This window comes from Chrysemys picta, chromosome 8 (assembly GCF_011386835.1).
Source record: "Chrysemys picta bellii isolate R12L10 chromosome 8, ASM1138683v2, whole genome shotgun sequence".
Classification (NCBI taxonomy): Eukaryota; Metazoa; Chordata; order Testudines; family Emydidae; genus Chrysemys; species Chrysemys picta.
The window spans coordinates 1,758,230-1,779,712 of NC_088798.1; the positions used below are offsets into that span (position 1 = coordinate 1,758,230).

Below are 21,483 nucleotides of genomic sequence, written 5' to 3' on the forward strand. Positions count from 1 at the left end.
GCTTTGAGCAGGGGGTTGGACTAGATGACCTCCTGAGGTCCCTTCCAACCCTGATATTCTATGAGAAGGTCCCTCACCAAGGCTCTTAAGCAAAGTAAGCTGACATGGGATAAGAGGGAAGATTCTTTCAAGGATCAGTAACTGGTTAAAAGATAGAAAACAAAGGGTAGGAATAAATGGTCAGTTTTCAGAATGGAGAGAGGTAAATGGTGTCCCCCAGGGATCTGTTCTGGGCCCAGTCCCATTCAACGTATTCATAAATGATCTGGAAAAGGGGTAAACAGTGTGGTGGCAAAATTTGCAGATGATACAAAACTACTCAAGATAGTTAAGTCCCAGGCAGACTGCGAAGAGCTACAAAAGGATCTCACAAAACTGGGTGCCTGGGCAACAAAATGGCAGATAAAATTCAGTGTTGATAAATGCAAAGTAATGCACATTGGAAAACATAATCCCAACTATACATATAAAATGATGGGGTCTAAATTAGCTGTTACCGCTCAAGAAATTCGAGTCATTGTGGATAGTTCTCTGAAAACATCCACTCAATGTGCAGCGGCAATCAAAAAAGCAAACAGAATGTTGGGAATCATTAAGAAAGGGATAGATAATAAGACAGAAAATATTATATTGCCTCTATATAAATCCATGGTACGCCCACATCTTGAATACTGCATGCAGATGTGGTCGCCCCATCTCAAAAAAGTTATATTGGACTTGGAAAAGGTTCAGAAAAGGACAACAAAAATGATTGGGGTATGGAACGGCTGCCGTATGAGGAGAGATTAATCGGACTGGGACTTTTCAGCTTGGAAAAGAGACGACTAAGGGGGGATATGATAGAGGTCTATAAAATCATGACTGATGTGGAGAAAGTTAAATAAGGAAGTGTTATTTACTCCTCATAACACAAGAACTAGGGGTAGCCATATGAAATTAATAGGCAGCAGGTTTAAAACAACCAAAATGAAATATTTTTTCACACTATGCAGAGTCAACCTGTGGAACTCCTTGCCAGAGGATGTTGTGAAGGCCAAGACTATAACAGGGTTCAAAAAGGAATTAGATAAATTCATGGAGGATAGGTCCCTCAATGGCTATTAGCCAGGATGGGCAGGGATGGTGTCCCTAGCCTCTGTTTGCCACAAGCTGGGAATGGGCAACAGGGGATGGATCACTTGATGATTCCCTGTTCTGTTCATTCCCTCTGGGGCACCTGGCATTGGCCACTATCAGAAGACAGGATACTGGGCTAGATGGATCTTTGGTCTGACCCAGTACGGCCGTTCTTATGTTCTTCTGAATCCTCCACATCCCCAGGACCAGTTGTGGGGTGAGCCGATGACTGGGGCAGCTGTCTAGGATCCCTGGCGAAGGAAGGAGTGGTTTTACTGGTGGTTCCTTGGCCTCCTTTAGCACACAGCCAGCGGCATTGTTTTTGTCACTGGCGTATTGTGGCTAGGCTGAGCCTGCCAGGCTTCGGCGCTCAGCCCCCCAGTGATAGGGCTGGTGAAGAACCTGCACAGGATGGCGATAGCCCTGCTGGTCACTTGTGATCTGAGCCCAGGGTTCAGAGATCCCCTGCCACTCCCAGCCCCCTGTGCTGCCATGTTGGCCAGTACCTCTATGCCGAAGCAGGGTGCACAGCTCCTAACTCCCCAAGTAGTGCCTGCCGTGCATCCTTGGGCCAGGAGCTCCCCACTGCTGTCACAAACAGACTGCCTGAGGCCAGCCCAGGGAACTTGGGAGGCCGCTGTGACCTGGAGCTCCGGCTGATGGCCGAGCTCCTTGGCCTGATCTCTCTGTGGCTGCTGCGTGGAGGCAGAGCACAAACGCACAGGGCCGTGAGGCTGTGTCCCTGCTGGTTGACGTGTCCTAGCCACTCTGCAGTGCAAGCCGCTTCCCTTGCGTGGCAGCGAGGAGAGACAAGGGTCCCTCAGTGGCGCGGAGTTAACCCTGGACTGGGATGTGCCCTGGTGTCTGCCTGCTGTGGGAATATGGCACGTTGCAGGCAATCTCTGCATCTCTCCAGAAGACAGCCGCCTAACGCCCCTTAGCGCTGTGCTCAGGCCCTGGGGTCTGTACTGACTGCTGGGCGAGCGCCCTAGCCTGCAGCTCCCATGGCATTCACCAGGCACCAGCCCCTCTTAGCTGGCGTCACGTGAGATCACAGCCCACGTCTTGCTGTGGAGTGGGGGTGGGGAGAGCCTGAGGCTCTGTCGGGCCTTGCTGGGAGTGGAGCTGAGCAAACGCTCCTGTCTGCCTCTGTCCCCCGCTGGAAAGCGGCAGCAGAATGTCACCACCAAGGTAATGGTCTATTTTTAGCCCCTAGTTCAACCTCTGTGCTCCTTCCTTTGCTTTCTGCTCTGCAGCTGCCAAGGTGCTGCTGATTGTGGGCAGGGGGAAGGAGGGTTGTCAGCTCAGTGCTGGCCGCTCTGACGCCAGCCAGGGCTCAGCCAAGTGGCTGGTCTCCAGGCAGCCCCGAGGGAGAGCGTGGAACCCTTGACCTTTACTCTGAGTCCACGTCAGCCCCTGCTGTCACTCAAGGAGCAGGGAATTCTCGGGGCTTGGGTCTGAGGCTGCTGTGGGGAGGAGGAAGTCGCCCCCTTCCTGGGGCAGTTGGCTGGGTCTTGTGAGCCTTCCCTGAAAGCATTGGCTAAGCAGGGTTTGCATGCGGGGGAGTGTGCGCCCTGGATCCCAAGCCCGGAGCCCAATGAAGAGCATGCCAGGCGGCGTGACATGGGCCATGCTGTGGGCTGTGAAGGCCAGCAGGTCTGCCACGGCCCTTGCATCTCCTCCAGGGACACGGCCCCAAGAGCTATCCCTGGCTGGGGCAGGGCTGGGGCTCCATCAAGTTCTGCCCAGGCCCTGCCAGCCCCTGGAGGGGCCTGTTCCTCACGGTGTTGGTGAATCTGAGGGCTCCCAGGATGTCAGTGCTGTTGGACCCAGAGGTGGGCTGCCTCCTCCTCTCTGAGGTGTGGTTTGTTCCTGCCCTCTAGGACGACATCCTGTCCTTCGAGCCGGACAAGCAGGCCGTGTACCAGCAGGTTTACCGGCCCGTCTACTTCCAGCTGGTGGACGTGCTGCTGCACAAAGCGCAGTTCCCCTCCGACGAGGAGTACGGGTTCTGGTCCTCGGACGAGAAAGAGCAGTTCCGGATCTACAGGTAGGTTGGGGCCATGCCCTGGGGGGTGCCAACGCCCCTCCCTGCCTGGAATCGTCTCCCCTGGGGGTGATAGGAGGCGAGCATGCTGTCCTGTACCCTGAGGGGCAGTGTGCATGTCAGGCAGCAGATGGCATGGGATAACCACCTGTCTGGAGGGGTGGCCTGACCTCCAGGGAATGCAGAGCCACCGGGGGATCCCTGTGGATAGTCAGTGGGCACTTTGCTTCCTCGGGGAGGAATGTGGCGTGAACCTCTCTGGGGACCACGAATGGCTCTCTTGGGGGAGGGGCTGCGGGAGTGGGTTGGGGTTTGGTGCTGACGGCTCAGAGCACCTCCAGAAGCGGCTGGGAGATGGTAGAGCAGTCTGTGACGGGCGGGGCAGTGTGATTCAGGGGGGTGGAGGCACTGCCCCCCTTCTCCCCTGCCAGGGACCCAGAGCTCAGTGCTGCTGCGGTAGCTTCTTGGCCAGAGCTCTTTGGGGTGGGGGGCGCTGCCGACAGAGTGCCGGGGGGAAGGAGGGCAGCACTCGGTGACTCCCGTGGTGCTTCCCTCCCCCAGGGTGGACATCTCCGACACCCTGATGTACGTGTACGAGATGCTGGGCGCAGAGCTGCTGAGCAGCCTCTACGACAAGTTGGGCCGCCTCCTCACCAACACAGAGCAGCCGTCCTCGTGGCAGGTGAGCGAGGAGCCGCGCTGGGGCCTGGGGCCTGGCTCGCCCCCTTTGGACAGGCCTTGGCGCCGGAAGGGAGAACAAAAATACCAGCCTGCATGGGGAACCAACAGCAGAAGCCGTTACCCCTGGGCGTGTGCTGGGGGGCGTCCGGAATGGTCCCCGGTGTCTCGTCTACCAGCTCACCATGAACTCGTTTGGCCGGGCCGAGCCAGCTCCGGTGCTGCGGCATGGGAGCCTGAGGGGGGCTAGGGCACTGCTGTGCGCTAATCAGCATGCATCTCCTCCCCTCGGCGTCCCGGTCAGCCGGCGGGATTCACAGCCCAGGCACTGCCGGCACTCAGCAGCTGATGGCTGCAGCCTCCCTGGGCAGGCTGCCCCTGCTGCCGGGTTGTGTCCCCCGTTCCCGTCGTGCAAGGGGCTGGGCCCCTGCTCGGGCAGACGGCAGCGATACGGAGCGAGCAATGGCTCTGAATCACGCACCCAGGGTAGGGGCCCTGGGGGCCCAGCCCTGCCCTCAGTCGCCATGTTTCTGTACTGATGGACACAATGTGGAAATTATCAGGGGACAGGGCACCCTGGAGGCTTGGGCAGCTGGGAAGAGGGTAGAGGGGCTTTTGGCTTGTGGGGTCAGCCAGCTGTTTCTGTTAAAGGAATGTTGCCACTGGAGGTCCCATCTCTCCGGGGTTGACTCTGTGCCCTATTGTAGTGTAGGTGGGTGCCAAGGGAAAGCAGCATGGCCCACAGAAGGCAGCATTCTTCCTAGGGAGAACACCGGGGACTCTGCTTTTCACAGCCTAGCAACCCTGCAGCCCCCTGCTAGCCCTGCCCTGGGCTCCCCTGCCCCCCCGCACATCTCTGCTGGTGCCTCTCCCTCCCTGCGTGCAGCCCCCTGCTAGCCCAGCGCTGGGCTCCCCCACAGCTCTGCCTGTGCCCTCACTCCTGACCAACAGCCCCCTGCTAGCCCGGCCCTGGGCTCCCCGTTCTCCCCCATCTCACTTGCAGGCAGTGAAAGCAGGAGTCCTTTTGCCCATGTTGGTAACTGTTTAAACTTCTGGCTGAAATTCACTTACCAAGCCCCAGCAGTGTGCAAAGGAGCTGCAGATCTCAGCATGGGTGGGGCTGCCCTGTCCCTGTGGCCCAGGGCTGGAACCTGGGCAGCGAGCTGGGTGGGGTGCTCCTCGGGGCTGGGGCAGGGCTCTGACTTGGGGTGTGTGTCTCTGCCCCGGTAGCACACGGAAGCTTTGCTCTACGGGTTCCAGTCCATCGCCGAGACCATAGACGTGAACTACTCTGATGTGGTGCCGGGTCTGATTGGCCTCATCCCCCGGATCAGTATCAGCAACGTCCAGCTGGCCGACACTGTCATGTTCACCATCGGTGAGCTGGCCGGGGGGGGCTGCGCTGGCCGGGGGTGCACACGCTAGGGGAGGGAGGGTGCCCTGCAGAGGAGCTGAGCCTTCCCTCGCCACCTCCTTCCAGGCTTCAGCTGCTAGGCCCTGCTTCCTCCTCCCCATTGGCAGCACTTCATGGTGCAGTGTTGTGCCTTGAGTGCCACAAGCCACTGGCTGCAGGGCCAGGCCTTCTGCTGCCTTGACGCTGAGGGTCTCCCCTCCACCTGCCCTTTCCCGGGAGCAGGGCTGGGGTCTGGCAGGGCTCTCCTGGGGAAAAAGGCTGAGTTGCTTGTTGCAGTGAGTGGTAAGAGCAGGATGACTGACCTGTGCCGTGGTGGCGCTGCCCTGCACTCACTGACCCTGCCTCCCGTCCGCTGTGCACAGGGGCCCTGTCCGAGTGGCTGGCTGACCACCCCGTCATGATCAACAACGTGCTGCCCCTGGTGCTCCAGGCCTTGGGCAACCCAGAGCTCTCCATCTCCAGCGTCTCCACCCTGAAGAAGATCTGCCGGGAGTGCAAGTACGACCTGCCCCCCTACGCCGCCAACATTGTTGCTGTGTCCCAGGTAAGGCGAAGGTGTGGCCGGGCAGCGAGGGGGAGCCTGGAGCGCGCCCTTGTTCTCCTGAGCCAGGCCAGAATCTGGAGCTGCCCAGCATGGGCTCACGTACCTGGCACTGGCCCAAGGGTGCAAGGGCAGCGTGGGGCGAGGGGGTGGAAGTGGACAGCGGAGCAGGAAGCGGAAGTGAGTAGTGGGGAGGCGTCTTGGCAGGCTGCTGAGCAAGTGACACCAGCGAGGGGGCAGGGCTGCATTGAATTCAGTCTGGGCCTTTGGTGCTGCATTTGGTGGGGACTGTTCTCCATGCCACGAGGGGGGCTCTGCTCACCCAGTGGGCTGCTTCCTGAACCCTGGAGGAGGCGCCTTCCTTAAGCTGCCTGCGGAGCTCCCTTCTGCAGTGCTGCCGTGGGGTGTTCCCTGGGGCCTGCTCGGTGCCACAGATCAGCCGCTCTGTGCACTAAAGAGCTAGGAGCAAAGAGTGGGTTCGTTTGCTCCTAGTCCAGCCTTACGCCCTGCCCAGCTCTTCCAAGGCTGTGGGGCTGCCATGGGGCTCCCGCCGCGCCCTACCTGTGAGCAGAAAATGGCAGGTAGAGGCCAGGAGCTCACGGGAGCCCCGTCCTCGCTGTTAGAAACCAGGGAAAGCCCCGCCCTAGAGCCCAGTGCTCCACACTGCCCTGGCCTCGCGGGGCTGGCACTCAGAGCACAGACTGGTGCACACCTGGCATCAGCACATCCCGCACCGGGAGAGCTGTGAGACTGGGGGGCGGTTTGAGTTGTCCACCCACGTAACTGGGCCATAGCACAGGGTCAGGTGCAGCGGGAAAACGCAGACCGCCCAGATTGGCTGCTGACCTTCCTCTGGGACTTGGACTGGTAGGGCCAGCAGGTGAGAGCCCCGGGGCTCTAGAGCTTGGCCCGTTTCAGCCCCACGGCCGAGGCCAGGGTAAATTGTTTTGGTTCTGGTGGGAGACTTTGGTCGGGGGCACAGTAGGTTCTGTGCACCCCGGGGGGCCTGCAGCTTGTCTGGTCTGGTCAACAAGCCGGTGTTCAGATGGGACCAAGGGAAGCGGGGTCTGGGCCCTGCCATCCTGCTGTGCTCTGACCCAGCACCCGTCGCTGCACAAGGGAACGGAATCGGCCGGAGAGCCCCTGTCCTGGCTCAGGAGGCCCTGCCCGGGACAGAGAGATGGATTTAACTCCTCCTCCTCCTGCTGGTTGTGAGGGGGCCCCAGCAGCGCTCCCTGCCCAGAGCTTGGGTGCATGGAGAGCCGCACGCTGCTCCCGTCTGTTGGGCGGCACAGAGTTGAATTTGGTCAGCAGTTGTAACTTGCCCTCCCCTGGCAATGGGGGAGAGCACTCCTGAGATTCAGCCTCCCTCCCTCACACTCACTCTCTCTCTCTCTCTCTCTCTCCCCCCCCTCCCCCCCCCCCCCCCCCAGGATGTGTTAATGAAGCAGATCCACAAGGTAAGGCATGCTCCTTCCCCTCCTCGGTAGTGCCGCCAGCCCCCAGAGCCAGGCTCCCCCAGGGGCCCTGGTCCCGCAGCACAGCACAGCTCAGCATCCTGGCAAGGCAGAGAGGGGGGCAGCCCGAGGCAGCTGCCATGCGCTGGCTGTCGTGGGAAGGCGTGGTCCCTCCCAAGCAGGAATGGGAGACCTTATGGCTGCCTCGGTGGCACAACTCGTCTCCAGGCTGCCTCCCTAGCTTGACCTGCCAGCAAACCACATTGCAGAGAGGGAAGCGCTCCTCGGTGCGATGCACGGGGGCCAGACTGGAATGGGCCTCACAGTTCCTCCGACCTTAACGTCTGCGATGGCTCCCTGCCGCTCTGTGGGCTGCTACCAGCCACCCCCGGCCAGGGGGGATGGCGGGGCTCCCCCTCTGTCCAGCCAGGAGCCTCTCCACCTCGCCCATTCAGCAGGCAGGCCGAGGGCCGCCGTCACCCCAGAGATGTTAACAGAGGCAGGTGGCAGCCAGAGTGCACTCGTTGTTCTTTGTGACATGGAGGTGACTGTCCCTCTCTACCCAGCTCGGGCAGGCACCCCTAGCGTATTCTAGTCAGTGCTGAGCCTCTCGGTCCCAGCCCGGTGCTGCAGCACGGCAGAGTCCCCTGGCCTCTCCCCCAGCCCAGAGCTCTTAGCACATTGTGTGCTCGGGGCAGGGGCTTGAAGGTGACAGGCTGGGCCATGACCTGTCCCCCAAATCTTGTCCCCAGACGAGTCAGTGCATGTGGCTGATGCAGGCTCTGGGTTTCCTGCTCTCGGCGCTGCAAGTGGAGGAGATCCTGAAGAACCTGCATTCTCTCATCACGCCCTACATCCAGCAGCTGGAAAAGCTGGCTGACGAAACAGTGAGTCACCAGCCCCTGGGGTTCCTCCTCTCTCTGGCCAGCCCTGCCTGGTCCCGCTCCCAGCTCAGCTGGCTGAGGCTCCCTTTGGAGGGAGGAGCTGCTGAACAAAAGGTGCTTTTCCTCCCGGCAAAGCCCCCCGTCAGACCCAGTGGTGCAGGGCCCTCGCCATGGGGCTGGCTCTTGGGGTGCAGGTTGCCTTTGCCGCCCCCTCTGCCCCGGTAGATCTGAGAGCCTCCTTCCCTCGCAGCAGAGACTCCCTGGGCTCTCATGGGCAGCAGTCCCCTGGCTCCTCAGGGTCGTCCCACGTGGAGCCCATGCCACCTCCCTAGGGTGTCACGGGGCAGACCGGTGCCAGACGGGCTGCGTGTTGGCTCTGCCACCTGGCCTGGCTCACAGCAAGCGTCCGAGACGCCTCTCTCCCCGCCTCCTGCTGCTGCCAACAGCTCGGACTTCGCGTCTTCCCGGGGAAGCACACAGGGCTCCCCGAAGTCACTGGAGCTCCTCAGCTGGGAGTTGTGCTGGTGGGAGGGTGCGGCGGGGTGAAGGTGAAGGGGGTGCGCATTGACCAGGTGTGGGGAGTGACTTGGGCAGGGCCGTCTGCGGGAATCCCGGTGCGGCTCTGTGCTGGGAGAGGCTCCGTCCCACCTGCAGGCAGCCTGGGGCTGATAGCTTTGCTTCCCCTGCCAGCCCAACCCCTCCAACAAACTGGCCATCATCCACATCCTGGGCCTGCTCTCCAACCTCTTCACCACGCTGGACATCAGCCACCATGACGATGACCACGAGAACACAGAGGTCAAGAAGCTGCCTGTGCCGCAGGGACCTAACCCGGTGGGTGTAGCAGATGTTAGGCTCCAGCGCTTCCCCACCCTCCCTTAGCGACAGGCTCTGGGCGAAGGGCAGCCCTGCTGGGGCGCTCTCACTGCCGCCTTCACCCGCCCACGGAGCAGCTGGCCCTCAGCCCAGCCGGAGCTGCCCCTGCCGGCTGGCAGCGTGAGCTGGTGTGGCCAGGCAATGGAGAGGCAGCGAACGCCGGTCACGTCCTGTGGATGATGGTGCTAGCGGAACCCAGCTGCGCTGCTTCCCTCTTCGCCCCTTCTCAGCAGGATCCTCGTGGGCTGTGGGCTGGTGGCTGCATTGCGGGTTGCCCACCTGGCGGGGGGGGCGTCTGTCTGGTGGGGGGGAGGGAAGGGTGTCGCAGTCTCTGAATGCGCAAAGGTTTGGGTCTGGGCCTTGTTTAACCCCCACGAACCCCAGACGTGGGCAGAGCCCTGTCCGTGATGGGGACTCCGGGCAGGGCAGCTGGGTGCAGTACAGCCGAGTGACTGGGCCGGGCCCTCTCCTCCCTGGCAGGTGGTGGTGGTTCTGCAGCAAGTCTTCCAGCTCATCCAGAAGGTCCTGAGCAAGTGGCTGAACGATGCGCAGGTGGTGGAGGTAACTGGCACCTGCTGGGTCAGACTGACGGGCTGCACCAGAGCGGGCAGTCCGATGGGCAGGGTGCTGGGTGACACCACTGGTCTGCTCTGGGCAGAGCCTTTCTGTTCAGCAGAGTGAGGGGCACTGGCAGAGCTGGGGGAACCCAGGGCTGGGCTAGCAGGGGGCTGCACGTCGGGAGTGAGGGGCACCGGTAGAGCTGAGGGTGCCCAGGGCTGGGCTAGCAGGGGGCTGCGGGTCGGGAGTGAGGGGCACCGGCAGAGCTGAGGGTGCCCAGGGCTGGGCTAGCAGGGGGCTGCGGGTCAGGAGTGAGGGGCACCAGCAGGGCTGGGGGGGGCAGGGCTGGGCTAGCAGGGGGCTGCAGGTCGGGAGTGAGGGGCACCGGCAGAGCTGTGGGTGGGGGAACCCAGGGCTGGGCTAGCAGGGGCTGCGGGTCGGGAGTGAGGGGCACCGGCAGAGCTGTGGGTGGGGGGGAGCCCAGGGCTGGGCTAGCAGGGGCTGCGGGTTGGGAGTGAGGGGCACCGGCAGAGCTGGGAGGGGGAGCCCAGGACTGGGGTAGCAGGGGGCTGTGGGTCGGGAGTGAGGGGCACTGGCAGAGCTGTGGGTGGGGGGGAGCCCAGGGCTGGGCTAGCAGGGGCTGCGGGTCGGGAGTGAGGGGCACCGGCAGAGCTGGGAGGGGGAGCCCAGGACTGGGGTAGCAGGGGGCTGCGGGTCAGGAGTGAGGGGCACTGGCAGAGCTGTGGGTGGGGGAGCCCAGGGCTGGGCTAGCAGGGGCTGCGGGTCGGGAATGAGGGGCACTGGCAGAGCTGGGGGAGCCCAGGGCTGGGATAGTGGGTGGTGGGAGGGAGGTGCATTGCCAGTGACATTAATCTGCACAATGCAGCATGCTTCTCAGTCTGGCTGGTCTCTGAGCCCATAATGCCGGCTCCCTTCCCCTCTGCCCCCCCGAGCCAGCTCTGTCCTGCGCGGTGCTGGGTGCATGCTTTGAAGTGTGACGCACGAGGCCCCTCCTGTCTCTGCAGTCCGTCTGCGCCATCTTTGAGAAGTCTGTCAAGACCCTGCTCGACGACTTTGCCCCCATGGTTCCCCAGCTGTGTGAGATGCTGGGTCAGATGTACAGCACCATTCCCCAGGCGTCTGCGCTGGACCTCACTCGGCAGGTAAGTGTTGGTGCTGCAGGGCCCCCATGTGCCAGGCGCTGGGATCTCAGAGCTGGGGCCACAACCCCACTTGCTGTTGTTGTTGGCGTGGCCTGTTCTTTTCTCTCCAGTTGCCTCCCTTGCTCCTGCTGCGCGAGGGCATCCCACACAGGCCTCCCGATCCAGCCCTGCTGCTGGGAGCTGATCCCCCGACCTCGGAGAGCAAGCTGTGTTGTCGAGGTGACCTGACAGCTGCTCCCTTGGCCTCCAGCACCCTGTAAGCGGGAAAGGGCAGGGGTGTCTCTGCCCGTCCAGTCTGGAAGCAGGCCGGGCATCGCTTTGTGTGCTGGGCTAGAGCGCCTGCCGCTGGGACAAAGCGAGGCCTGCCGCTGGACTCGCAGCTCCGTCTAGACGCCCTGCAGCCCTGGGTGGGTCACGGGCCACCCATAGCGTCCATCCCTCTCTCTCTTCCAGCTGGTTCACATCTTTGCTCACGAGCCTGCCCACTTCCCTCCCATCAAAGCCCTCTTCCTGCTCGTCACCTCCGTCACGCTCACCCTCTTCCAGCAAGGTACGTGTACAAGCTCTCCCTCCTGCTGGGGGCCTGGTCAGCCTGTTACGTGCATGGGGAATGGCCATTTTCACTCCTAGCCAAGCTCACAGGGCCCCCTCTGCTCCTGGGAGGCGGGTCCCTTCCCCTCCGGCCCAGTGGAAGTGACAGGCGTCTCCTCCCCCCAGCACAGAACTGTGAGTTCAGCTCACAGCCCAGCCCCATGCAAGCCGCTGCACGTTGCAGGAAAGCAGGGCCTCAGTCCAGGGTTGGCAGTGCCCTGCAGTGGGGAGCGGCCTCGCTGGCAGTTCCAGCCGGGCCTGCGCTGCTCTCGTGGGACGTGTAGCGCTGGCTGGTACTGAAGGGTTAATGTAAAGCTGGTATTGGGGTTCTTCTCACGGGCCAGTGGCGTTCTAGTCACCCCGGCACCCAGCAGGTGCAGGAGCAGACAGGGACAGCCCTCTTCAAAGCTCCTGCTCCCCTTCCATGGGCCGACCCCAGAGCCTGGATTCCTTGGGGGCAGGGTCACCCCTGACCCAGCCCCGTGCTGAGCTCTCAGGAGCTCTGTTCCCCTGGTGTGTGGTGGAGCTGGGAGCTCTGGAGCCAGCCCTCTCCGCTTTCTGCCACTGGTGGAGCCGGGTACACGGGGCCCCTGGCCTCTCCGACTACGTCGGCTGTGCTGTGCGCTGCCCCCGAGCAGGTTTGGGGACATGCAGCCAGCCCTGCACTGGGGCGAGGCAAGGGCCCTCCCTGGCGTGGTGTGCCCTGAGCCCTCGGGGGCTTGCTGGGGTGAGGGGCCTGTGCTAATGATATAGTTCTGGGTCTCTGGCAAACGGCTGGGCCTGCTCCCCTGGAAGTCTGTGCAGAACTCTGCCGATGTCAGCGGGAGCAGCCTCGGGTGTGGGGGGCTCTTGGCCCAGGTCCCAGTGGGCATGGCACACCCCAGGGCAGCGATGGTCCCGGCTCTGAGGAGCTGGGGGTAGAGAGCTTCACTCGTTTCAAAGGGCTGGGAAATGAGCAAGAACCAGCACCAGGGGAGACTGCCTGCCCGAGTGCAGCCCAGCGCCCCTGCCCATGGGGGCTTCACCCCCTTCAGAAGCCGGGGACCCTGTTCTGTGGCAAACAGCCCTGAGCCGAGCAAGTGGATTGTGTGTGCGTGCTGGCCGTGCCTGCCAGGGAGCTGGACTGACTGCCTAACCTGCGTTAGCTGAGAGAGGCTTGTGTAGAATCAGAGGCCAGGTGGCCGTGCCGTGGAGTTCTCGAAGCTGTGAGCGCTAGCACGGAAGGGACGCGGGGAGCCGGCTCTCGGGTTCCTGCACGCAGAGCGGATCGCAAAGCCAGCCGAGCGCCTGGGGAGCAGAGCCGGGGAGGGGGGCTGTGCCGGAGGCTCCGGTGACTTGGACGCGGGAGCCCGAGCCCCCTCCTGGCCAGTTGAGCATTTGCTGAGGTTTGTCATTTATTTGTAGTTACTTTTCAGGACCAAATGGTTTTGCAGACGCCCGTTCAGTCCCCCAGTGCAAACGCTCTAACTCTCCTCATGGAGCTGGTGCCCAGCTCACCCCCCGGCTTCTCCTCCCGCTCCTCTTCCTCTCCGAGACATGAAGAGCTCCTTGTGGGCGCTTGGCCGCAGTCCCGGGGGCTTCGGACCCTTTCCTTTGCGGTTTCTTTTTGTTCTTGGGTTCTCCAGTTTCATGGTTTTTGTATGTTTTGTTTCTTTAACTTGCTTCAAGCTGCTCATGTCCCCCCCTCCTCCCCCCTCGCACTCCTCCCCCGTCCCCCCACACTCCTGTTTTCACTTGTAAATTCTTTCTGTATCACATAACTATATGATGTTGAGTTGCTGTTTGTATGATTTTCTCTTAAGTTACATCTTTATTATATTTTTAGGGCCCAGGGATCATCCTGATATTGTTGATTCATTTATGCAACTCCTGGCACAGGTGTGTTTTAGTTTCTTATTCATTCACTTTCTGTTCTCTCTCTTTCTCTTATTTAATTCAATTTAAACCTATTTTTAGCTTTCTGTTGACAACGTTTTTTTCCTTTTAGTTGAATATCGAGTTTCTCCATCTGTTTCCGTGGAAGTTGAAAACAAAACATTCTCCTTTAGTTCTGGGTTTGCGCCATCCCTGGGCAGTGCCCTGCTCTGCAGGAGCCTCGGAGCTGCTGCCTCCGGGCGAAATGCTGGGGGGAGGGGAGGGCGGCCGGAGCCGGGACGGGATACCGCATGCTGCTCCAAGCTCAGACTTGTTCTAAAGAAAACTATAGCGTTTTCCACTCCTCCAGCTGCCTCTCTGCCAGGTGGGAGGTCCTCTGGCGCCGAGACCAGCCTAGCTGGATGGCTCTCTCATGGGGGACAGAGCTCCCTTGCCGTTGGGGGCAGTGCCCCCAGCCATCGCAGCATGGCCCCAAACTGCCCTTTAGCAAGGCAGTCTCCCTCCAAGCCTGCAGGGGGAGCAGCATCTGGGGTTCGATCTGGAGCCATCTGGTGATGGGAGCAAGATGTCTGTGGTGGCAGCTGGGCGTCAGCCTGTCTGCCCCGTGGGTCCAGGGAGCTGCTTGTGCCGCCTGGGCAGGGCCCCCGCTGCTGGAGGCTGGCGTCCGGCTCGGGGAGAGCCCTGCACCTGTTCTGTGCCGCCCCCCCCCCGCAGCCTGCTCTCACGAGGAGCAGTCCTGGGGCACCGGCGCGGGGAGGCTGAGTCTCGAGCCCAGCAGGGTGGTGCTAGAAATGCAGTTTCTGAGGGCAGGCCCTGAAGCCCCACGGGGAGATGCTGCCTGGCTCTTTGGCATGGGTGGAGACGGGGCTGCCTGTCCCAGGGACGGCAGAGTTGGTGTCTGCAGGTCTCTGACACAACATGCGCTGGCCACCCCTCTTCACACGCCTGGGCTCGGTGCCTTTCTCTTGGCTGCTGAGTCTCGAGCTGAGGGTGGCAGGCTGCACAGGGCTTTGAGCGCTCCGCTCTGTTGGCTCTGCCGGCGTGGCAGTGTGAAAGGCCACCGCGCCTGGAGCGTGCTTCGCCAGAGGCCGCGCTGGCTGCCGTCACAAGGGGCACTGTCCAAACCAGCCCAGCTGTCAGAACGCCCATGGTTTGGAGGGGCTGGAGCACAGGGCTGCGCAGAGATGTTAGGCTGGTGTGTATCTATACCTGTCGGGGGAGACCCAGGATGCTGGCGCCTCGCCCCAACCCGGGAGCCAGCTTCCCAAGAGAACGTCTAACACCCTCAGCCGGAGGGGGGCAGCCTCCGGGCACAATGCTGTGTGCAGCTCCAGCTTCCCAGGACAGGGGAACCCCTCACCAGGGCCTGGAATTGGCCTGGGCCTCGCCATCGTGGTGGGTTTGAAGGAACCCCCTCAAGGAGCTGACATGCTGCTCTCCTCGGTAACCAAATGGCCAGGCCTTTGATGTGTGCCTGCACTGCCAGGAGCCGTGCCGGTGCCTCTCTGAACTGACGGGTGGAGCAGCCTCCCGACTGGGTTGGCTGGATCCCAGCCCCAGGGCCCTACAGACATGGTGGCCATGGGCTGGCCCAGGCAGTCGGTGGGGTGGGGTTGAGCTGGACGCAGTTGCGATGAACCCGAGTCGTGTGTGGGTCCAGTCTGGCTGGCTCGCTCGCTGTGGCCATGTCCCCCATTGGGAGCGGATCGAGACTGCACGTGCTGCTGCTCCAGGGGAACCAGGCCGGTCAGCGAGTCACGACCCCCAGGCTCCAGTGCGTGGTGCCTGGGACCTGCCTTCTGTGGGGAATGCTGGCACCAGCTTCTTCCTCCAGTCTGATGTTCTTACAGGTGCTCTGTCTGCCTGCACAGTGATGCACCAGCGCATGTGTCTGGGCCCCACAAACCCGCGTGGCTGGAGCACACACTGCAGTGGGCTGTAGATACAGGTACGTCTGTCCTGCGCTGCTCCTAACTGGGCTCCGCTCCCTCCTGCACTCTCTAGCATAGACCAAGACCAGCCCAGTCACCACGTGGCTCTTGTTTTCCAACTTTGCGCCTCCTCCCAGCCCCTGCCCTAGCTGCTGAGCCCTGCAGCCAGCAAGAGCACTGGGCAACCAGGGCCTGGGCACAGCTGAGTGTCTGGGATCTCGAGTGCAGCATGGAGGGGAGTGTGGGGTGGGGGGTCTCGGTGCTAGAACTTCGGCCAGCACCCTTCTGCCTATGAAATGTGCCCAGTTCTTTCAAGTGCAGAACTGGCTGGTGCTGGAACGGGGCAGTTAGTACAGGGGCCGTCCTGGCAGCCCTCCTGCGCTCTTCCTAGCATTCCCGGCTACCAGTTCCCTGCCAACTTCCTGCCCACCCTGGCTTTCCCCTGTAGATTGTCTGGCTGCCCCCTCTAGTGGGTGGAGCCGGCAAGGGAGTGGGCGGTGAATTATCTTGCATTTCACAGACTCGCTTTGCCTGACACTGGTGTAATGAAAACCAATACATAAATGTGGTGTTTTGAAACTCACCCTTCTGACCCCAGCCTAGTTCTACCCACCTGCCATGAGAGGGACTTCCCAGGGGCTGGTTGCTTCCCATTGAAACCATAAGAGTCATGAGACAATTGCGGTGTCTTGAAAATGTTGGGTCTCCTCCGAGCCCTCCCAAGCCGCGGTGACCCCTCCTCTGTGCCGGGATGCAACAAAGGCGCGGCCTGGCTATGCCGTCCTTTGATGCTCATGCAGTGCCCTCTGCCCATCCTGGATAATGCCACACCCGCTGGCCTCCCAAGGCTGGAATAAGCACCTTTCTCTAGGCATTGCCCCAGCCCTGCCAGAACCTGGTGGATGCCCACGCTCCCAGCCTTCCTGCCCCCAGGAGCACTGCTGGCAGCTGGCATGGTGTCTGTTTCTACTGAGAACATCTGCTCTCTCCTGCCTGCCCCAGCATCTCTGTCAGTGGAGGGAAGGACTCCGCACCAGGGGTGGCTGTTAGGGTCAGGTGGGAGATGCAGCGATTGCACCCCATCCCTCCCAAAGCCAGCCTCTGCCTCAGCATCTGTTGGATGCTCGTCATCCCTCTGCCTTTCCTCGCCTCTCTCTTGCAGCCCCCTCTGGGACTGCAGCCTCTCGTGGGGCTTGGGGCACAGCGTTTCTCCACCACACGTTGTGGCTGAAGGCCACCTGTTTTAATGCAGTCTCCCAAGCCCTTCTGGCTTGCTGTAGCTGCCACCTCTTCTCTGGCCGCCTCTTTCTCTAGACAGAAGGCCAAGGCAGCTCTCCACATGCCCAAACCCAGGACTGCGAGGAATTGCCTTGTGCAGAGGAAGGCAAATCTCCTCCTCCCGAGGACTCTGCTTCCAGGAGCTGGTCTGACGTGGGCCTGGACGGCCTCACTCACCACATCCAGGTGCAGCAGATTTCGGATGGAGAATCCACCCCTGCCCTGGCGCTTTGGTCACCTTCCCCATTCGAACCTGGCCTGATCTCTGATTGAATTTGTCTGGCTTCAGCTTCCAGCCCTGGGCCCTTGGCCGGCCTTTCTCTGCTCCGTTCAGGAGCCCTTCAGTACCTGGGATTTCCTCCCCAGGAAGGTACCTGCAGATAGTTGTCAGGTCAACTCTCGGCCTTTGTTTGGATAAACTGAACAGACCGAGCTCTTTAAATCTCACTGTCAGGCATTTCCTCCAGCCCTCCAAACAAAGGGTCTCTTTCCTGCACCCTTTTCAGTTTTCCCACATCCTTTTTAAAATGTGGCCCCCAGTGTGCCAATGTGAGTCGTGCCAATGCTGCATACAGCGCTGCAGTCCCCGCTCTCCTCCCACGCCCTGCTCTTCGGCGGCTTTATCCCTCTGTGCACAGCAGGGCACTGGGAGTGGCTTGTCCGCGATGACCACTGGATCCTTTCTCCAGGATACAGCCACAGGCTGCAGGGGTGGCTGGCGTTCCTTGGTCTCAGGTGGATGACTTTGCAGTCGGCTGCATTAAAGCAGTTTGGGTCCCTGGGCCCAGCTTGCCAAGCCATCTGGTTTGCTCCATCTGACTGTCCTGTCCTCAAGTCTCAGGGGGGAGCCGTGTTAGTCTGTATCTACAAAAACAACAAGGAGGCTGGTGGCACCTTGAAGACTAACAGATTTATTTGGGCATAAGCTTTCGTGGGTAAAAACCTCACTTCTTCGGATGCACAGAGTGAAAGTTACAGATGCAGGCATTGACAGAGCAAGACGGGTACCCAGAAATCACCTACTACAGGACAGGCCCAACAAGGACAATAACAGAACACCACTGGCCATCACATACAGCCCCCAGCTGAAACCTCTCCAGCGCATTATCCACGATCTACAACCTATCCTGGAAAATGATCCCTCATTCTCACAGACCTTGGGAGGCAGGCCAGTCCTCGCTTACAGACAACCCCCCAACCTGAAGCAAATACTCACCAGCAACTACACACCACACACACCACCGAAACACCAACCTAGGAACCAATCCCTGTAGCAAACCTCGTTGCCTACTCTGTCCCCATATCTACTCTGGCGACACCATCAGAGGACCCAACCACATCAGCCACACCATCAAGGGCTCATTCACCTTCACATCCACTAATGTTATATATGCCATCATGTGCCAGCAATGCCCCTCTGCCATGTACATTGGCCAAACCGGACAGTCCCTCCGCAAGAGAATAAATGGACACAAATCGGACATCAGGAATGGTAACATACATAAGCCAGTAAGTGAACACTTCAATCTCCCTGGTCATTCTATTACAGATTTAAAAGTCCCTATCATTGAACAAAAAAACTTCAGAAACAGACTTCAAAGAGAAACAGCAGAACTAAAATTCATTTGCAAATTTAACACCATTAATCTGGGCTTGACTAGGGACTGGGAGTGGCTGGCTCATTACAGAAGCAGCTTTTCCTCTCCTGGAATTGACACCTCCTCATCTATTATTGGGAGTGGACTTCATCCACCCTGATTGAATTGGCCCTGTCAACACTGGTTCTCCACTTGCGAAGTAACTCCCTGCTCTCAATGTGTCAGTATATAATGCCTGCATCTAACTTTTACTCTATGCATCCGAAGAAGTGAGGTTTTTACCCACGAAAGCTTATGCCCAAATAAATCTGTTAGTCTTTAAGGTGCCACCAGACTCCTTGTTGTCCTGTCCTCATTACTTAACGTGCTGTCAGACTTCGTGCCACCCACAGATCTGCTCAGCAGTGATTCTGTGTTTACTTCCAGGCCACTGACGGTGGTGTCAGGCCTTGAGCCGGTCCCTGGGGGACCCCACTAGAAACACCACTCGATAAGATCTGTGAGCCAGACAATTCCTTTCTTTAAGAACATGAGAATGGCCAGACTGGGTCAGACCAGTGGTCCAGATAGCCCAATATCCTGTCTTCCGACAGGGGCTGGTGCCTCCGACGGAATGAACAGAACAGGGCAGTTATCCAGTGATCCATCCCCTGTCGCCCAGGCCCGCCTCCTAGCAGTCATTTATTTATAACTCTCTCTCTCTCTCTCCATAGAGAGAGAGAGAGAGATATCTATGTATCTCTATAATATATTTCACTTTCTTATACTAACCCAAACATTCTAGGTGCCAGCCTCTAAAAACACTACACACCAGAAGTGAGAGAGCAACAGATTCCTGAAATCTTGGGTTCCCGCATATTAACCGCACTGTTTCTAGAACATGGATCTTTAGGGTATTGAGGAGGAGAAAGAAGTTAGCCAGTTCTTAACCCATTTATCATGTGCTTTCTTGAAGGGGTGTAGTGCTAGTTTTTAATCCGAATTTAATTCCAAACATCTACAAAAGTCAAAATAGTCTATCCATGCACTCACCTTTACCAGCCGGACTTGCATTTCGTTCTTTGCCGAGATGACGCTTTGTGTAGCAGAGCCTGCTGTCCATAAAGCCATGCTGTCTGGCATTGAGTACATCACCATTCTTTATCCACTGAACCCAGGCCTGCTTTTCTATTCTTTTGCCTGGGATTGGTGTCTCCTCCCGAGCTGAGCAAGCCACTGCCCATGTCTGCCGTGTGCTTTATAAGGTCCAGAAGCACTTGTGCCTCCAGACCAATGTGGATGCCTCAGGCCTGAAGCCACCCAGAAAGTTTGGGTTTCTGGCTGAGGGCTCTGCCTCCTGCTCAGACCCAGCAGTGCACGCAGGAGCGGTTGCTCCAACACCAGCATGGGGCCTCCCTGCCTCCTTTGCATGACGCTGGCCCTGTGGGACACAGATCAGACTCACCTCTCATCTTAGCCCCTAGCCTGGAGGAGGAGGAGAGGCCATGTTTTTCATTATCTGGGCAGCCCTTTTTCCCACTGGCTCTGTCTCAGCGGAGCCGTCTGTCAGCAGCAGGAAGAAGCGCACTCTGGCTCCTTCCCAAGCGTTGAGCTGCCTGGGGGCTCGGTTCCTGGTGCAGCAGAGCCCCTCCTTCCATTCAGCAGGGCCTCCGAGGCCCCAGGCATGTTCCAGGCCTAGCAGGCCAGGGGCTCGGGACTGTGCTCCAGGCCTTCCTCCTCTCTGGCCTGGTGGCGCTCTCCACCCTAGTCCGTCAGTCTCTGGAATGGGGGCTGCTGGGGAGTCATGTGACTTCCAGGAAGCCTCACCCAGAATCCCAGCGGATCCCCCAAAGGGGGCAGGACTGAGGCCTGAGCTCCCGGAGAGAGTCCACGCGCCCAGGCTCGGAGCAGAGAGCCCAGCTCCTCGGCACTTTTTCCACCACTCTTGATTCAAACAGGATGTCGCAATTGGGCAGCAGGTGCCTGTTACTGCCTGGGCAGCCCCAAGAGTTTCTTGCTCGGGACCCAGGCTCTCCACCTCTAAGCCCAAGTAGAGCACGCCCATCGGACCAGGCTGGCCCGCTGCGTCCGTGGGAAGCTGGAACTAGGCCGATGGGATGAGCAGAATAGCCCTTCGCTCAGCTGAATCCTGCAACCCTCGGCAGTGCTGCTCCACATGGGGCCTCCGTCCCAGCTCAGCAAGCAGCTCCCAGTGTGTCCTCCAGCCGTGGCGGGCACACACCTTCCCTTTCCAGTGGCTGGGGCATGGGCAGACCTTTCCCAGGTAGATCAGAGCATACTGAGTGGGGTAACTATCATTGCCTTCCCCCGCTGGGCCAAGGCCTCTGTCTGCGGAGACTCCCCTATGGCAGGAGCGCTGCTGCAGTGGAGGTGGAGCTGCTGAACTTAACGGGCTGGAGGTTGGCTGGCTGCTCCCATCTCTCAGCTGATCCCTGTGAGAGAAGCCATTTCACACAAGCCATCGGCAGCCTGGGCGCCCTTTCCATGGCATGAGACTCAAAGCCTTCGTCCTTATGGGTGTGGGGATTCCCCTAAGCTGGGTTTAGTAGGGGGCCCAGCTACGAGTCTCTGTAGGAACCGCTGCTGCCTTGGAGCTCAGCTACAGAGACCATCTGGGCAGCTGCTCCCGTCTCAGGCCCGCTTGCAAGGGCCTGTCGAGAAGTGGAGTTTCGGGTTGGCCCCTTGTGTTCTCACCACGGCTCCTGTGAGCCTCCTAGAAACGCTTCTCCTCCATCTCCGCCCATGGAGGAGCTACCTCTGAGCAGGGGGCCCTGCCTGGGTCAGCTCCCCAGCTCCCACCGGCCTTGCCCATCAAGAACTGGCTGCTCCCTCCTTGTGCCCTACCCCGTCCTCCAAAGGAAACAGCTCTACCTTGTCTGACAGGCCAGGCCTGTGGCCACTGCACTAAGGGGCAGCGTGTCCAGGGATCTGTTCTCTGTGCAAAGTGCCCCAGAGCCCTCTCCTGGACTTGGCTCGCTCCCGTCGGCCTTGCTCCGAGGACAGAGCCTCCTATGGCCACTCCCCAGGCCTCTGGCTGCAACCTGCCTGCCTTCCTCCTCTGTTTTGCTGCTCCGCTCCCTTCCTGGGCCTTGCTGTGGGGTGGCCTGCACCCTTCCAGAGCGGCCCTATGTGCCCTGGCTGTTCTCTGGGACTTTGGGCGCCAGCATGGCCCGAAGGATACGTCTGCACACAACTCCACATCGGACCTGGGTACAGCTGTCTTGGGATCAGGCTGTGGAGCTGAACAATGGCTGTGTAGATGGTCGGACGCAGGCTGGAACCTGGGTTCTGGGACCCCACAAAGGGGGAGGAGGTCCAGCCTGAGCCCAAATGTCTACACAGCAATTTTTAGCCCCGCAGCGTGAGCCTGAGTCAGCTGATGTGGGCCTGCCGTGGGTCTTTTATCCCGGTGTGGCCGTACCCGAGCAGGGCTGGTGCGTGGAGCGTGTGCATGTTCCTGCCTGAACGGAGGGGTC

The 21,483-nt window shown here is 60.0% G+C and overlaps 1 protein-coding gene across 5 annotated transcripts in view; it reads left to right on the forward strand.

Annotated features, from left to right (window-relative positions):
• The window catches only part of IPO13 (importin 13), a 63,156-nt gene that overhangs the window by 37,037 nt on the left and 4,636 nt on the right, over positions 1–21,483 (forward strand). For all 5 annotated transcript variants that reach the window (XM_065555319.1, XM_065555320.1, XM_065555322.1 and 2 more), the window contains exons 5-15: positions 3,000–3,166; positions 3,725–3,845; positions 5,072–5,219; positions 5,618–5,799; positions 7,230–7,256; positions 8,006–8,140; positions 8,828–8,971; positions 9,494–9,574; positions 10,597–10,734; positions 11,188–11,284; positions 13,151–13,203. In XM_065555319.1, the coding sequence (XP_065411391.1) occupies positions 3,000–3,166; positions 3,725–3,845; positions 5,072–5,219; positions 5,618–5,799; positions 7,230–7,256; positions 8,006–8,140; positions 8,828–8,971; positions 9,494–9,574; positions 10,597–10,734; positions 11,188–11,284; positions 13,151–13,203 (1,293 nt within the window). The remainder of the gene's footprint in view (positions 1–2,999; positions 3,167–3,724; positions 3,846–5,071; positions 5,220–5,617; positions 5,800–7,229; positions 7,257–8,005; positions 8,141–8,827; positions 8,972–9,493; positions 9,575–10,596; positions 10,735–11,187; positions 11,285–13,150; positions 13,204–21,483) is intronic.